This window comes from Marmota flaviventris, chromosome 10, assembly GCF_047511675.1.
Source record: "Marmota flaviventris isolate mMarFla1 chromosome 10, mMarFla1.hap1, whole genome shotgun sequence".
Lineage (NCBI taxonomy): Eukaryota > Metazoa > Chordata > Mammalia > Rodentia > Sciuridae > Marmota > Marmota flaviventris.
The window spans coordinates 40,806,926-40,825,648 of record NC_092507.1 but is presented as its reverse complement, the minus strand read 5'-3'; the positions used below and the strand labels follow the sequence as shown (position 1 = coordinate 40,825,648).

Genomic DNA, 18,723 nt, shown 5'->3' with positions numbered 1-18,723 from the left:
CTGGTAAGCTGTTTATCTGTTTTTCATAATGGCTTTTTATTGGTGGTAGAATTCATTTATAGCCTAATATTAATCCTTTTAACCAATAGAGTAGAAACTGGGATGAGTTCATCTAGAATATACTTAAAACAAAGCAATAATAAATAAAGTATATTTCAAATATATTGTACTTCCCTGAATATTCTGGCTTTATTTGCTTTATTTTTAAGAATTAGGCAGAATATTAATAAACTAATTCAGAGGGTAAACTGAATTGAGTATTAGACTATTAAGCAAGGAAGCTTATTTATTTCTTGTCTGCTGTTGAGGTATTCCTAACCAGAGGTGAATTCCTTGTGTATTAAAATATACTTCAGAATTGTTCCTTAAGAATTTTTGTTTATTATTATACACTATTCAATATTCTTGTTGCTTGCATTTCTTCATAGGTCAAGTAAAGTGGCAGAACATGCATTGTTGGTGTAGAAGACTTTTAACAAAAAAGTGATTTTAGTTACTTTTATAATTTTTTTTCCAACTTTTTACAGGAAATGCTGAGACTCTCAAGCATGAACCAAAAAAGAATAATATTGATACACATGCTAGATTGAGAGAATTCTGGATGCATTACTACTCTGCTCATTACATGACATTAGTGGTTCAATCCAAAGGTAATATTATCTTTAGAGTTATTCTGAAGTACAGTTAATCCTTGAACAACAGTATGGAAACTGCATTGAGTCCACTTATCTGACTTTTTTTTTTTTTTAAGATCCACAACAGTTCGAAAAAACTTGTAGAGAAACATACAGTCTAAAAATTTTGAAAAATTTTATTTGGTATGTGATGAATGCATAAAATATAGATAGATAATGGTCTAGTTTATTATTTGTTGCCAGGAAATATAGACATTTATTATAAAATGTTAAAATATAGCTGGGAACGATGGTGAATGTTTGTAGTCCCAGCTACTCCAGAGGCTGAGGCAGGAGGACCGCAAGTTTAAGATCAGTCTTTGCAGCTAAGTAAGACCTTATTTCAAAATTTAAAGAAACTAGGGTAGCTTCAGTAGTAAAGTGATCCTGAGTTTAATCACTGGTATTGGAGGGAAAATTAAAAGTTAAGATTTGGGCTGGGGTTGTGGCTCAGTGATAGAGTGCTCGCCTAGCACAAGGCCCTGGGCTTGATCCTTAGCCCCACATAAAAATAAACAAATGAAGTGGATGTATTGTGTCCAACTACAACTAAAAAATAAATACTAAAAAATAAAAATAAAAGTTAAGATTTATCAAAACTTATGCAAAAACTTATAGACCATACATGTCATTATTCACTATGGAGAGAAATGTAAACAAATGTAAAGATGCAGCATTAGATCATAATTGCAGGGCTAGGGCTGGGGCTGGGGCTCAGCGGTAGTGCACTTGCCTGGCATATGTGAGGCTCTGGGTTTGATTCTCAGCACCACGTATAAATAAATAAAGGTCTATCAATAACTAAAAAAAAAGTAAAATAAAATCATAATTACATACAGTTTACTCTAGCACTTAATATACTTCACGGTATGTTTACCTCCCCTATGGTGCTGGGGATCAAATCGCTGAGCTACACCACAGACCAGTGCAGATGTTTTTCTCTTGTAGAAATGGATGTATCTACAGGCTAGTCTATGTTGTCTGTGAGTATACTGATAACACTGATAGATCAAGAATTAAGCTTTTTTTTTTTTTCTTGAGATGAAGATCTTGCTGTTTCTCAGGCTAGCCTTGAACTCCTAGGTTCAAGTGATCCTCTTGCCTCAGCTTCCCAGCTGAGACTACAGGCAGACACCACCACACCTGGCTTTATGAATTGGCTTTTTAAGCCAAGTTCAGATGTTCTGTTTCTGTGGTTTTACATTTAATTTCTGTTGATTATAAACTCTTTTTTAAAAAATTTATTTTAGTTGGAGGTTGTATACAATGTTATTATTATAAAAATGTTATTTTTATGTGGTACTGAGGATCGAACCCAGAGCCTCACATGTGCTAGGCAAGCGCTTTACCACTGAGCTACAATCCCAGCCCCTGATTATAAACTCTTACAGGGCAAGTTGTCTGTCCATCTTCACATAAGGTCCTTTAAATTGGCATGATTGAAATCAATTATAGTGACAATGATAGAAGTATCTTAATTATAAAAGATTGATGAATACTCCTACTCCTTTCTATCTTGTATTATTATCTTCAGTAACTCGTTAACTTTTTCTCATTAAGAGAATTATGGAAGCTTTCTTTTGTTTTCTTTACATTTTCACCTCTTTAGGCTGTTTTTCAAAGTCAGTTGCTTCCTTTTAACATAATCTTACATTTAGCAGATTTCCTCTGGAAAAGCTAATTCTTTAACCTTAAGTGAGTCTCCTTTTTATTAAATTTTGCCCTCTATATTGTCAACATTAAGGTCAAAGCTAACTTGGGTTACATATAAAAAAATTTTGCATTTATGATCAAAATAGTCCATTATTTTGATTTAACAAAGTTTTGGTTATGGTATGATAGATTCTTTTGTTCAAATTTTAGATGTGCTTCTTGATTCTTTTTACATTTGTTAATGCAGATAATTCCAAGTTTGTTGTATAAATTAATTTATAATTTTTAATAGTTGCAACTTGTTTCATATACATGAAGTTTTCTTCAAGTGTGTATTGTTTCTTTTGCACTTTCTTCCTTTGTGATAACCAATAAGAACTATAAATGTTTATTGCAAAATTTTTAAATAAGCCATAGTTTTAATGAAAACCATTTATACAATCTGGATTCCATAGATTTTGCAGCTTATACATTTATTATGCTACTTGAAAGTTAAACATCTGAATAAATAGTATAGAATAAATTCAAATTTTGATTAGTTATATTCGCATCTTGCATCTTTTGAGGGAGGGAGTGCTAGGATTGAATTCAGGGCCAATTGCATGCTAAGCACATGCTCTAAATTGGGCTTTTTTTAATTGAGAATTAATGAAACTCACGTGACTCCGCTGATGGTCACTTGATAAAGCTAAAACATCTCCTTTTTCATTTAGATCTTGTGTCTTATTAAAAATTTCAAAAAATTTCTTAGGAAATGTAAGAAAGGAATCAAAACAAGATGGAAATCATACATAAATGAAACAAAAAGACTTATAGGGGAGCTGATGGTGTGGCTCAGTGGTAGAGCGCTTGCCTAGTGTGAGGCACTGGGTTCGATTCTCAGCACCACATATAAATAAATGAATAAAATAAAGGTCCATACATCTAAAAAAAATAAAAATAAAAAAAGAGACTTATAGGGTAAAACCTCAGTAAGTATAATGTAGTATATACAAGTGAAGTAAGTTAGGTCTGGGGAGACCTTCCTAGAAGCTAGCAGTTTTGGAATGGGTATAAGTTTTGGAATGGGTGTAAGAGGATGGTTGATATATTTCTTCTCTCTTGGTCCTTCACACTAGCCTAATGATAAACAAAAACTCTCTCTCACTTTTTTTGAACTTGAGTGCCTTTTCTAAGTTTACCAGTGAGAAATGAAGTCTAATAAAATTGTGTGTCTTAAGGTTTTTTTTTTATCTGCTGTTACTTTTCCTGTTACTTATTACTGATTAAGAACTGGCAAGTAATTCTCAAATTAAAATATCTCTTTGTTTTGAAGCTAAAGATCTGTGAAAAATCTAATTCTGTTTCTACATTGAATAACAATATTATGTGTCCCTTTCTTCCGTTCAAGAAACACTGGATACTTTGGAAAACTGGGTGACTGAAATCTTCTCCCAGATACCAAACAAGTAAGTTACTTATTTTTTATAAGTCATATACTTTAGAATTTAAGAGACCATATCTTTTTATATGAGCCACAAAGGCTTTTTTCTTTTGTTTTTTTAAACATGTCATAATTAAGACTTAATTTTAATAACTTTGGCCAAGATTACACAGCTTTTGAGTGGGAAAACTTAAGTTGGAGAACCCATTTCCATAGTCGAAATCTACAGGCTTATAAATTTATAGTAAACAATAATTCTGAAGAAATTATGCCTCTTTTACATTTATTCAGAGCTTTTCTGTTACTGTGTTTGGTGTTTGAAACCATAATAATGAAAGAAAGTACTATGGTGAGAACCATAATATGTCTTCTGCCTCTAACAAATTGTGTATTCTGAAAGCTTGTTTTTTAAATGTCAGTTGTTTGGAATGTGGTATGCTTTTCCCCGTAAAAGAAAAACCTGTAGATGATGACTGATTTTCCATATTACCTAGAAAGCTTATTTCAGATTGTTAAACCAAAATGGTTTTTATTAGAAATTACATAATGTATCAGTTCAGGATGCTCCTTAACATTTTTGTCCACCTCAGATTCATCAAAATAATACAAATAAGTGAAAGATACTTTATTGTTGCATTTTTTTTTTTAATATCAGGTGAGTAAGCTAGTGGCTTTTCCAGTTCATCATCCCAATACATAGTCATTTTAAATTTATGGAAAAAAATTGTAATAACAACTGATTGGTTATTATTTTGGTATTGAATAAATTTCCATTGAAAATTACCAGTGCTTTTTATGTCTGGGAAGATAATTTAAAGCCATGCCAAATTTGGGGGGTATTTAATTTAATTTTTTTATTTTTCTGATAAGAAATGAATATGAGATATAGAAATGTCCCATAACAAATCGAATGTCTTTCATTAAAAAAACATCTTTCACTAATAAAATCACAGATACTGATTCTGAGGGATTCATTAGGTTCTATCAGTCCCTAATGAGCATTTTTAAAATTCTCCTATTATTAATAACTTTGGTTCCTTAATGATATAGAATAAGAGTTTTTGAGGTGATACTAATTTGTATTGGCCATATTTTTATAAGAAATGTGTAGTTATCCTTAATCAGATTGGAAGCCCCTGAAAGAAGAGGCTGAGTTTTTAAAACACCACAGTTCCTAATATAGTGCTTTATACCTAATAATCATTCCATATATATTTATTGAATAAGAAAAGTATCATCTTGCCTGTAATTCCGGTGACTCTGGAGCCTGAGGCCAGAAGATTTTGAGTTTGAGGCCAGCCTCGGCATCTTAGCAAGACTCTGTTTCAAAATAAAAAAGGGCTGGGATGTAGCTCAGTGGTAGAGCACCTCTGGGTTCAGTCCCCAGTACTAAAAAGAAAATTATTATCTCTAGTGTAAATGTTCTTTCTGGAATGACTTTTTTATAGGGAGAACTAAAATTGAATGGGGCTTATAGAGGCAATGAAAACTGAGAGTAGGCTCCCTTCAGTTCATTATTTGCTATCTTGTAAGTTGTAAAGGCATGTTAGTTATTGAAGCTGAGGTTAAGAATAGAGTGTGTAGTTGAGGAATTAATGGCTTTATTGCCAACTGTTGGTTTATGCCTAGAATGCCTGCCAGTCAGCAAAAATGTAGAATATATTATAATTATTATTCAATTAGATATCCCTAATGATACTGCTTATAAAAACTTTTGCCATTTAAATTTTAATTTATTTGTTTTGTTTTCAGTGGGTTACCCAAACCAAACTTTGGGCATTTAACGGATCCATTTGACACACCAGCATTTAACAAACTTTATAGAGGTTTGTGACTCTAAGATTTAAAACTGTTTGAAATAACTTTAGCACATTCTCTAAAAATTAAGACTGCCAATTTTCTTTGAAAATGAGAACACAGCAGGAAATACAATTGTGTTGGAAAGGGAGTATATGGACAGGGGATATCCAATTAGTGACAGATAGTGCCCTGTTGCTACTTGAGTCTGTTTCATGGCTTTTCCCTGATTTACCCTATTCTCTTTGTTCTTTGGCTTTTTTGTTTCCTTCTTAATTCATTTTATCTACATTCTGCTCTCGTCTGCCTTTACAGAAGGAAAAATATAAGAGAGAAAACACTTTGGAAATTATTTTAACTCTAATATAAAACAAATATTTGTTAAGTGAAGAAAATCTTTAAAATGTCAGATTGAGGAACTCAGGATGAACTACCCCTTAGATCAATGAGATAAATCATATTTGGCAAATTTACATGATTTTTTTATAGGTATATTTTCTTTTTTAAAAAATTTTTTAGTTGTATATGGACACAATATCTTTATTTTTATTTGTTTATTTATTTATTTATTTTTATGTGGTGCTGACGATTGAACCCAGGGCCTCATGCGTATGAGGCAAATGCTGTACCACTGAACTATACCCCCAGCCCCAAGTATATTTTCTTTTTAAAAAAATTTTTTTTTAAGTTGTTAATAGACCTTTATTTCTCTATTTATATGAGGTGTTGAGAATCAAATCCAGTGCCTCATACATGCCAGGCAAGTGCGCTACCACTGAGCCCCAGCTCCAGCCCCCCATTATATTTTCTTAACATAAAAAATAAGGTTATTAGCCGGGTGTGGTGGCACATGCCTCTAATCCCAGTGGCTTGGGAGGCTGAGGCAGGAGGATTAAGAGTTCAGAGCTAGCCTCAGCAAGTTAGCAAGGTCCTAAGCAAGTCAGTGAGACACCCTGTCTCTAATAAAATATAAAAAGGGGCTGAGGATGTGGCTCAGTGGTTAAGTGCTGGTACTAAAATAAAAATAATAATAATAATAATAATAATAATAATGATGTTATTAATGCATACACTTCTGACTCCTACTTTTTAAAAATTTTTAAAAAATTTTTATTTTTTTACATGAGCTCTCTTATTTTTTTTTGCATTACAATTCTTAATATACCTTTATACCACAATTTATTATATCTCTGTATACAGGATATGTTGACACCAAATTCACATCTTCATACATGTATTTTGTATAACAATGAGGGTTTCCTTCTACCATCCATGCAATTCCCTTTCTCCCTCCCTTTCCCTCCCACCCCTCTTCCCTATATATAGGTAATCTTCTTCCCATGCTCTTTCTCTCTTCCCCTTTTTGAGTCATCCCCTTTATATCAGAGAAGACATTTGGCATTAGTTTTTTTGAGATTGGCTAACTTCACTTAGCATAATCTGCTTTAATGCCATCCATTTCCCTGCAAATGCCATGATCTTATTATTTTTTAGTGCTGAGTAATATTCTGTTGTGTATAAATGCCACATTTTTTTTTATCCATTCATCCATTGAAGGGCATCTAGGTTGGCTCCACAGTTTAGCTATTGTGAATTGTGCTGCTATAAACATTGATGTGGCTGTGTCCCTGTAGTATGTTGTTTTTAGGTCCTTTGGTTATAGTCCGAGAAGAGGAATAGCTGGATCAAACGGTGGTTCCATTCCCAGCTTTCCAAATAATCTCCCTACTGCTTTCCAAATTGGCTGCACCAATTTGCAGTCCCAGCAACAGTGTATGAGTGTACCTTTTTCCCCAGCATCCTCGCCAGCACTTGTTGTTTGTCTTCATAATGGCTGCCATTCTTATTGGGAGTGAGATGGTATCTTAGAGTAGTTTTAATTTGCATTTCTCTGATTGCTAGAGATGATGAGCATTTTTTTTTTGTATATTTATTGATTGATTGTATAACCTCTTCTGAGAAGTATCTGTTCAGGTCCTTGGCCCATTTATTGATTGACCGACTCCTGCTTTTTTAAAATTTAATATCATTCTGTAATAACCTCTTAATGAGTCATGTGATTATGCTGTAATTTACTAAATTTACCCATACTGAATATTACAGAAGCATTTTTAGTTCACCATTTCTCTTTGCTACTTTTATTGTGGCAGATTTTTTTTTCTCTTTCTCCTGATGGCCTTAGGTATTCTCTTTCACCCCATTGCTAGTCTCTCTTCTTTTTTCTTCCTCTGATCAGTGACTGTTTCTGTACACCCCTTCTGCCACTGGCTCTGTTCTTTTAAGCCTCTTATTCCCAGAGACAACTCATTTTCTATTGTTTATTGTTTTCTATTGGGCTTTTATTCTACCACCACCCACCCCAGTGAGTACCCAGTACACTGGGTGTTCATTTTACCATGAGAAACAGATTCAAAAAGATTTTAAGTGCAAGTGATTTTTCTCAAAGTCACATAAGCACACACAGCAAGATGGTAGGACTGGATTTTTGCCATGGATCTCCTAACTCCTAATTTTGTATCCTTTCCTGAAAGAAGAGATTCATCCTTAGCAGCATTTCTTATTTTCACTGGTCTTTCATCCCTGGTTTTGTTACTACCAAGTAAATAGAAAAGATAAAAGAAACTAAATAGAAAAGATATTTATAAAAATTGCATTTTTTTGGCTAGGAGTGGTGCTGTACACCTGTAATCCCAGCAGCTCAGAAGAATAAGGCAGAAGGATCTCAAATTCAAAGCCAGCCTCAGCAATTTAGCAAGACCTTGTCTCAAAATAAAAAGTAAAAAGGCCTGGGGATATGGCTTAGGGGTTGAGCATCCCTAGGTTCAATCCCTCATACCCTCCCCGCCAAAAATTACATTATTCAAATTGGAAAATTGGCAGCTGAAAATAATAATAATAATTGCATTTTATTTAACCTTCTGTTTATTGGAGGATGAAATATAATTAAAAATTAACTTTTTAAAAAGTTCTTATAATCTTGTAAAAATTATGGAGAAACACTTAATATCTGTTCTTCTGGAAAATATTTTGTTTAGTTGTTCCCATCAGAAAAATTCATGCTCTGACCATCACATGGGCACTTCCTCCTCAACAGCAACATTACAGGTAAGAGTTCAAGGGAAACTAAACTTCATTAGATACTGAGCGACCTATATTTTTAAAACATGCTAAATGGTTTACGTTTACAGAATTCTGAATTTGTAAACACAGATGTGTTAAACTTGGAAATTAAACATGCCTGGATTTTCCAAGTCTTGCTGTATATTTTACTGTCCTTTTGGGTATTAAAAACTAGAGTTCTCTTGTGACTACCTTTCCATAGTCTTCAAAATTGAGCATTTAGTAGAATGTTAACTTTTATAATTATTTTCTTTTGTATTTTTAGTACAAAAATATATCTATGCATGGTTTATTAGGTGGTGGCTACCATTTAATTTGATGCTTTCAGAAGTAAAGTCATAGCCAGGCATGGTGGCACAGGCCTGTAATTCCAGCTACTTGGGAGACAGAGGCAGGAGGATTACAAGTTGGAGGTCAGCCTCAGCAATTTAGCAAGGCCCTAAACCACTTAGTGAGACCATGTCTCAAAATTCATAAAAAGGGATGGGAATGTAGCTAAAAGTAGAGCACTCCTGGGTTCAGTCCCCAGTCCCCTGCCAAAAAAGTAAAGTTAAATAACTTTTTGAGTAAGCATCAAGGATTTTTGCTACTATGAGTTAAGGCATATTTACTTTAATTGGGAAGGTATTTCAACTTATGTATATATGAACAGTACAGCTTGGGCCAGGGTAATTTTTTAAAGATAAGGATCAAATAATCCACACATACAAATACTGTATAATTAGAAATAAATGCAAATGAAAATGCAATTGAGTTGATAAAAATTTAATTAATCTTTTAAAACCACTGTGGACAAAACAAAGCCATGAGGACACATATACAATCAGAAGAAAAGAAAGTAATGTGTATTGCTTGAGCTTGGTAAAAAAAAATGCTTTTGTTAGAATACCAGGTCTCATAAAATTAATAAAAATAGTGTGCTTATGAGAAAGCAGAAAAAAATACATATTGTCTACTTGTTTTTGGTATAAGGAAAATATAGAAAAAAGTAATATACTCAATGATCTAGTTATGAAGTCTCAAGAAGCATTATTAAGCATATTTAAAAGTTTGTTTAAAATTACTACATGCTTTTAAATGTCGAATAAGACAAAAAGCCATTAAGTGAGAAGTAAAGTTCTGCTTCTGTATTTGTTCCTGTCCTCTAATATATATCTAACCTTAATAGTTTCCTTTATATCTTTTAGGCATTAAAATACTAAATATAAAGCACACATACTTTTTATGGAAATAGAATTATACTACATATAAACAATTTAACTGCTTTAATGCATTATTAAGGTAGTTCATTGTGGTAATTTTGAAAATTATTGAAAAGTAAAAAAACTATTAATGATTATTTTTCCAAAAACTGTTAAAATTTCTATGTTTCCATCCAGTTATTTGCTTATTTTTTTTTTAAATGGACTGTTAGTTTTAACAAGATATTTCTCCAGGCACAGTGGTGCACATCTATAATCCCAGCAAGTTGGAGACTGACATAGGATCACAAATTCAAGGCAGCCTGGGAAACTTAGTGAAACCCTGTCTCAAATTAAAAAATAAAAAGGGCGGGCTGGGGATGTGGCTCAAGCGGTAGCGTGCTCGCCTGGCATGCGTGCGGCCCGGGTTCGATCCTCAGCGCCACATACAAAAATGTTGTGTCCGCCAAATACTAAAAAATAAATATTAAAAAAATTCTCTCTCTCTCTCCCCCTCTCTCTTTAAAAATAAAATAAAATAAAATAAAAAGGGCTAGCAATGTAGCTCAGTGATAGAGTACCCCTGGGTTCAATACCCAGCAATGCCTCACCCCCACCCCTATCACCATCAGTTATTTTGAATCTCCAAATATAAATATCCAGTAAATTAGCTTCTATAGGGATCCAGTTTTTACAGAGAAGCCAATAATTGTTTATTCCTCTAGATACTAAATACAGTACAATTAGCTTTGTTTAGATGAAAATATGTGATCCACTGAGCTCACTCCTCTGTGCCAGTCTTAGTATATATGTAAATCAATTCACATTTTAAACAATGTCGTATAGGCTTTCAGTGTTGCTTAATATAGTGGAAATCATAATATTATATCTGATTTTTAAGAGTTTACAAAGTTTTGGTGGGAATGATGATATATGCCTGCAGTCCCAGCTCCTGGGGAGGCTGAGAAAGGAGGCTACTTTGAGGCCAGCCTGATCAACATGGCAAAATTCCATTTCTAAATAAATAAATTAATTTACTGATTAGAGAAAAAAAAGTTTCCTAAATTGAGTTCTGTAACTTCATTTGATTACCTAATTCATTTTTCTGGATATCTATATTTTGTTAAGGACTACATTTTAAAAATTATGTAGAAGCTAGTGGGTAAAGAATTTGAATAACATATGCAACTACTTAGGCTATTATTATATAATATTAATACCTGTTAACTGCATTTGCATGAAAACTCTGCACATGGACAAGTGAAAATAAAAATACAGTGAGGTTATGTCTTTTGTTTAAAGTACTGATTTACTTGAAGGAAACTAAAACTAGAAACTGACTTAATTGAAAAAACTAAAACGAGAACCCAGATTTCCAACCTTTAGAATAACACATTTCATTTTACAAAGCTTTTGTTTGTAGACAGAGTGATTCATAACAGCCCTGTATTAGGTTCTAAAATGATAGTCTATATTACTTTTATTTTGGGTGAGACAAATAAGATTTTATCATGAAAGGAGAGAAGTTTGGTATCCAAGAAAAGAAGTTAGCCTTAAATTTTGGAATGATTGTACTCATTCAATGATTTCAGATAAAGTGATTTACCATATTTTATATTTTTATCTTGCTGCTTTTAAATTAATTGCAATTTCACATTTAGTGGCTTTCTGTAAGAACAAGTTTAATTATGTTATCAAATATTGTAGTTACTGTGTGCAGTTGCACAAGTCTGTAATCCCAGTGACTTGGGAGGCTGAGAGAAGAAGATCACAGATTCAAGACCAGCCTTAGCAACTTTAGAGAGGCCCTAAGCAACTTAGTGAGACCCTGTCTCAAAAATTATAAAGGGTTGGAAATGTGGTTCAGTAGTAGAGCAACCCTAGGTTCAACCCCTAGTACCAAACCAAACCAAAAAAGAATAAATCAAATGTTATAGTCTTAGAGATAAGATTTTCTAGTGTAAAAAAGCTTTTTTTCTGACCTTTAAATTTTTTTTAAAGGGTGAAGCCACTTCATTATATCTCCTGGCTGGTTGGACATGAAGGCAAAGGCAGCATTCTTTCTTACCTTAGAAAAAAGCAAGTATTCAGTTATTAAGAATTTTCAGTATAACAACCTCTGAAAGATAATAGTAAACAATAAGTGTTACATTGCTGGTTCTTTTGCTTTAGCTGCCAGGAGGTCTACAATAAAATTTAATTCTTAGTTGTAATCATATCCATAACCTCATTTATTTTAATTGTCATCTTCTATTTTGTTATTTCCTCATACTGTACACCAACATCATAAATGAAAGTAATAAATTCCAGAATTACATAAATTGGTTAACTCTAATCAAGAATTTGGATTTGACAAAATAGTAAAGGAGTAAATTATTTAAAAACTGGATTTTTTAGGCTTTTCTAAACCAAAAGGTAGACTTTAATGAAAATTTCAGTGTGTAGATCAGTTGTACAAAATATATGAGGTTGTGAAAAGTGTATGTAACTTTCTTAGCAGAGTGTGTCATGATGCATGTAAGCACCTATGTAAGTCACCTACATCCAAATAATAGAAACAAAACTTTAGAATCAGGACCAGGATATTATGGTAATTCCTTGATTGACTTTTTTGTTAATTAATTAATTTGAGAATGAAAAGAGATGAGAAATGTAAAGAGGTGCTTGAAGATATCAGTGTGTTCTAAAATAAAGAAAATGAAGAGGCTAGAGTTATTATAAAAGAATAAACCAATTATAATTGAGTTTATACATACCTTTTACAGTATGTATAATGTGCTTTGAGATGTGTGCAAATTTACCAAACTTTATTACAATTTCAAATACTTCATTTTGGAGTCCTTCTCCCTTAAGTTTTCAGGTGCTCACTTTGGTAGCAGATATAATAAAAATAAAATAAAGTAAATTGATTCAGAGATTAACACAGTCCCTGTGCAAGGATGACACGAAAATACATAAAGTACTCCATAGTGTTTTGGAAAAAAAAGTTTAGGATATTATTTTAGTCAGGAAAAGATCCAGTCTTGTTTCTTTCTTAGACAATCTATATAGATTAGCTAATAGTCTCAAAGAGCTCATTTGACTTTCTAAACTGGAATGTATTTGATACATTTTAAGATTTCTTTTAAGAGACAAAATAAGAAATGATAAGTGAAATGCTTCCCAGCAGCCATATCTTAATATTTTGTATTGTTTATTTCAAGAAGAAGTTCTTTGATTTCATGAAACTGTTAGTGTTTTACTGTGTTGCAATATCTATTAGCTTCCCCATTAAACAGGTAAAGACGGCTGTTACTTCCTTCTGGGACTCCCAAGTGCACAATCGTCTGTTGGAAGGCTTTATGCTTTTAAAATTTGTACTTTGAAATTTACTATTAGAAATTATATTTAATCAAAAGCTAAGATTCCCAAATTTTACATAGAAAAGCCTATTTTGTTAATTTGAAGTATTTGTAGGCTGTCAATTCAGATATACTGATTGGATTATTTTTTCCCAACTATAGGTGCTGGGCTCTTGCATTATTTGGTGGAAATGGTGAGACAGGATTTGAGCAAAATTCTACTTATTCAGTGTTCAGCATTTCTATCACATTAACTGATGAAGGTTATGAACATTTCTACGAGGTAAATATTAACATGGAGTTTTTTTCTTTTATATAGGTATTACTTTATGTAATAGACTAATGAGATGTTTTGTTTTCAGGTTGCTCATACTGTCTTTCAGTATTTAAAAATGCTGCAGAAGCTAGGCCCAGAAAAAAGGTAATAAAAACTTCTTAGAATGAGGCCAGGAGTCAATTCTAATATGTTTTAGCCTTCAGCCTGCCAGTACACATGGTTTAGTCCTGTGGGATGGTTTTTCAGGCATTTCCTACTCTATTTCCTTTACTGGCTTCATATCCTCATCCTTCTACATGTGAGTGTACGCTAAGGTTTTACATTTATTTGGCCAGTTCTTTATTTTTATGCTTCTTTTTTCTTGTTGATGATTCTAGTGATAAATTTAAGTATATCTCTAATTATCATTTTCTTTCATAGAGTTTTTGAAGAGATTCAGAAAATTGAGGATAATGAATTTCATTACCAAGAACAGGTATTGGAAGTCAAATTCTTTTTGAATGTTATCTGTGACCAAGTTGAAACTGGTGTGGACATTGTTCCTCTTTTTGGAAGTGTCACTGGAGTTTTTATTCTGCCACTCTTTGTCATGTGAGTCTCAAGATGGCCTTGAGGCTATCTAAAAATTAAATCTTGTTTTGAGTATTTATATTGAGTAACAGTGACAGGATTAGACAGATGACATAGATCATGTTGTATCACAGCCATTTGTCAATGTAATCATCCATCCTATCTATCCCTCTGATAAACATTCATGGAAAGCTTGCTGTGCTATGGTAGTTTGGGAATTCAAATATTGTGAAGGTATTCTTTAAGGTAAATCTGTAGTAATTGCCATGTATAATGTTAGAAACACTGAGCTTTGCTATTTTAGGGGAAAGACAATATTTTCCTTGATTGAAATAGGATAGGAGAAGTCTTCATAGGTGTAGTAAATTTGAATTGAGTTCAGTATCAAAATATAGGGTTTGAATAAGATTTGGTTATATTCTAGGCAATAGAAAGGAACATAAGTAAGAAATTATCTATATAGTATAAGGACATATAAAAGAAAGATATTATTTAATGTTGAAAGGTAAAGAGTTTAGAGCAGAGGGTTTTTCCCCCTGTTTGTGGCTTGGATCCCTTTAGAAGTCTGTTGAATGTTGTAGACCCCTCCTCAGAATACTACTTAATCCTCTTGGCTTTTTAAAATTTTGGAAAAATTATCAGTAGTACGTGATCATTGGTATATCGCTCACTTAAATTGATAATATTACCAGTTGATAATAATTCATCATATTTTCTTTCTTCTCTTTCTGTGTGTGTGTCTATTTTTTATTGAACCTTTTGACAGTTAATTATATACAATGTCATACTTCACCCTAAATGTTTTTTTAAAATATTTATGTTTTAGTTGTAGTTGGATACAGTACTTTTATTTTATTTATTTTTTTGTGGTGCTAAGGATTGAACCCAAGGCCTCGCACGTGCTAGGTGAGCACTCTACCACTGAGCCACAACCCCAGCCCCGCCTAAATGTTTTTTGGCATGTATCAAGGCAGAGGCAGTCTCTTGCCTTACCTCAATATAGTTGTCTCAGTGGGAAATTTAACATTGAAACAATAATGTTAATTAATACACAGTACATAGTGTTTCCCCACTCCCCATGGTGTTTTTTTTTTAATTTTTTTTTTTAGTCATTGATAGACCTTTATTTTATTTATGTATTTATATGTGGTGCTGAGAATCGAACCCAGTGCCTCGCACAATGCCAGGCAAGTGCTCTACCACTGAGCTACAGTCCCAGCCCCCCATGGTGTTCTTTTTTTTTTCCCATGGTGTTCTTAAATGCATAATATAGTAGTTTACAAAGGAATATTAAAGTACTCAAAACAGTAAAAAATAATAATGTGTTTCTTTATTAAATAACAAGATGTGGTAGAATATCTAGTAATTTTCAGGATTTTTAAGTAGCATTGAGTATACATGATATCTACAAATGTGATTTCTCTTGGAGAAGGTCATAGATACTATTAATATTACCATGGTTTGTTGCCTATATTCATAATTTTAAAGAAGTAACTTATAGATTAGTGAATATATGTAATTTCTTTCCAACCAAATTAATGGGTCCCTCCTGAATTTGTCTGCTGACATCTTGTAGGGGATATATCGGGACCCTAGATTTGAGAGCTCCTGATTTAACAACCATAGAGAACATTGAAAGCTGAATTTTTGGATCATCACTGTACTCTTCCCTCAATATGTATTATGAGTAAAGGATACTTAGTACTGAGTACAAGATCACAAAAACGAGATTTCCAGTTACTGTTGACTTCTGTTTTAATGTGGTTTATATACTTCAAAAGAAGTTATTTGAAATGAACTAGAAATCTTATTTACGGAACAGAAAAATCTACCTGGCCCATATTGATTACTAAAAGGGTCCTAGAGACATTCCTTGTAAGTGGATTGATAAATCTAGAACCCTCAAGTCCTGTCATCTGTGTTTCCAGGAGTGATGTTGATCAGTATTCTCATCAGCTATGATGGCAGTATGTGGACCAGAACTGTGGCAGGGAAAAGAGTGGAAATGAGAATTGTGGACAACTCTGTCATACCCAGATTCCTTTTCTTTGCAACTGGCTTTTTAGCATTGTTTAAGTAAATGATATTTTCTTTTGCCTTATCAGTTACTTGTTGGAAGTGCATTTCAAGATAATGTTTTTTTCTGCCATCTCCCCATTCCATAGCTTATCACTCCCCCCAATCTATGGCATGATGAGTATTTCAAGATAATGTTTTTTTCTGCCATCTCCCCATTCCATAACTTATCACTCCCCCCAATCTATGGCATGATGAGTATTTGTATTAATGAATATTTGTCTTGATTTGAAAACACAAGACCCAAAACATCTTAGATTAAAACCTAACCAACTCAGCAGCTCGGGAGGATTGCAAGTTCAAAGCCAGCTTCAGCAAAGGAAGGTGTTAAGCAATTCAATGAGACCCTATCTCTAAATAAAATACAGAATAGAGTTGGGGATGTGGCTCAATGGTCAAGTGGCCCTGAGTTCAATCCCCTGTTACCATTCCCCTATTTCCCCCTCTCCCCACCCTCACTCAAAACAAAACAAAAACAAAAACAAACTACCAAGCTGGGTATTGTAGCACATGCCTATAATCCCAGTGGTTCAGGAGGCTGAGGCCAGAGCATCACAAATTCAAAACCAGCCTCAGCAACTTAGCCAGGCCCTAAGCAGCTTGTGAGACCTTGTCTCAAAATATCAGACAAAATATGAGTTATATGAACTAGTTATATGAATTTTGCTGCATCGGCTGGGCCTTCCAAGGAGCCCCAGCATCAATACTGATCGTGGAAAGTGTTCAGGAAAACACGGTGGATTAGCAATGACAGAAAGGGTGATCTGGATGGAATCCATATTCCTAGATATGCACCCAAGAGAATTGAAAACATAAGTCTGCAGAAAAACTTATGCACAAATATTCATAGCAGCATTATATATTATAGTCAAAACATGGAAACAACTGCAACCGATGAGTGGATAAATAAAAAGTAGACTCTGTATATTAGGGAATATTATTCAGCCATAAAAAGAATAATTTATGTTATAACTTAGGTGAATCTTGAAGACACTCTGCTAAATGAAAGAAGTCAAATACAGAAGGTCACGTTTTAAATAGGTCCATTCATATGAAATAATCAGAATAGATTAATTCATAGAGAATATAGACTGATGTCTCAGGGACTGAGGGAAGTAAGTAATTGGGAATGACTGCCTAATGAGTAAGAAATTTTCTTTTGGGGTGAGTGCAAGTATTCTGAGACTTGATAGGTAATGATTACAAAACTTGATGATTGTACTAAAAGCTACCAAATTATACACTTTAAAAGGTTGAATATTGTACTATGTGCATTACATTTTAAAGAAAAATTAAATGGCTAGCCACTGTGGCACATGACTAATCCCAGCAACTCAGGATACTGAGGAGAAGGATTGCAAGTTCAAGGCCTGCCTCAGCAATTTATCAGACTCTTTCAAAATAAAAAAATGAAAAAAGGGGGTGGGGATGCAGCTCAGTAACAATGCAGCCCTGGGTTCAATCCCTAGTACATAAATAAATAAATAAATAAATAAATAAAATAAAAATTAAATGATAACATTTAAGTGTGTTTTTGTTTTTGTGGTGCTGGGGATCTAACCCAGAGCCTTGGTTACACACTAGGCAAATGCTCTACCTCCAGCCCATTTAAAAGGTTTTTCCCTAACACATAGTCTATTGTTTTGGCATGACATATCTGCTTTTGGCTAGAGTCCTTAGTGTTTTCTCATAGGAAATACTTGGAATCACTCAGTTTTATCTATAACCTACAAGAGAGCAATTACATTTAAGTAAATAGCTAGTTAAAATAATTTTAAAAATAGAGAACACAACAGGAAGAGCTATTTCAAGTACTTTAGTGACATTGATGGTACGGGAATGTTTTCTCAAATAGAGAAAAAAAGCTAACAGTGAACTTTCCTTACTTTTTTTTAATCCTATTTTTATATGAAAATGTATGAATGATATATACGTGCTTGTCTGTTCCTGCCTCCACCCTATGCCACTACTGCTCCAGAATGCAGTAACCTTCATTTTCATTCTCCCATTAGATAAGATGCAGCCTATATATATATATGGTAAAGGGCTAGGCAGGAAGGTATTTGGGGAATAGTATGTAGATAACATTCGGAAGCCAGAATTACTTGGCTTGTGTAAGCTTGGCAAGTCACCTAATCAATCAGTGTATTTCCTATGTGAAACATGGGAATGGAACCACTTGTTATCTACAGGACCTATGAGGTCCTTTTGTTTCTTTGTTACTGAGAATTGAACCCAGGGTCTCTGTACTATTGAGCTACATCCCTAGTCCTTTTTATTTTTCGTTCTGAGACAAGTCTAAGTTGCTGAGGATCTTAATAAGTTGCTGAGGCTGGCCTAGAACTTACAAACTTCTTGTCTTAGCCTCCCAGGTCACTAAGATTATAGGCGTGTGCCACCCTCAGTTTTAAAATTCTGTGTATCTGGATGCTTAATAAATACTTGAATTTATTGCTTTCTTCTGGAAAATTATTTCCATTTCATTGGTTCAGAGAACTGTACAATACTGAGTAATATAACTTTTTTTTAAAACTTTATTTTTACTTAACACATAATAATTGTACATGTTTGTGTGGTACAGTGATATATTAATACACAGTACAATGTGTAA

General features: G+C 33.4%; 1 protein-coding gene across 2 annotated transcripts in view; it reads left to right on the top strand.

Annotated features, from left to right (window-relative positions):
• Nrdc (nardilysin convertase) overlaps positions 1-18,723 on the top strand; it is an 87,973-nt gene that overhangs the window by 47,093 nt on the left and 22,157 nt on the right. For both annotated transcript variants that reach the window (XM_027944915.2, XM_027944916.2), the window contains 8 exons: positions 528-650; positions 3,718-3,775; positions 5,503-5,576; positions 8,583-8,652; positions 11,850-11,927; positions 13,352-13,472; positions 13,552-13,610; positions 13,887-13,941. In XM_027944915.2, the coding sequence (XP_027800716.1) occupies positions 528-650; positions 3,718-3,775; positions 5,503-5,576; positions 8,583-8,652; positions 11,850-11,927; positions 13,352-13,472; positions 13,552-13,610; positions 13,887-13,941 (638 nt within the window). The remainder of the gene's footprint in view (positions 1-527; positions 651-3,717; positions 3,776-5,502; positions 5,577-8,582; positions 8,653-11,849; positions 11,928-13,351; positions 13,473-13,551; positions 13,611-13,886; positions 13,942-18,723) is intronic.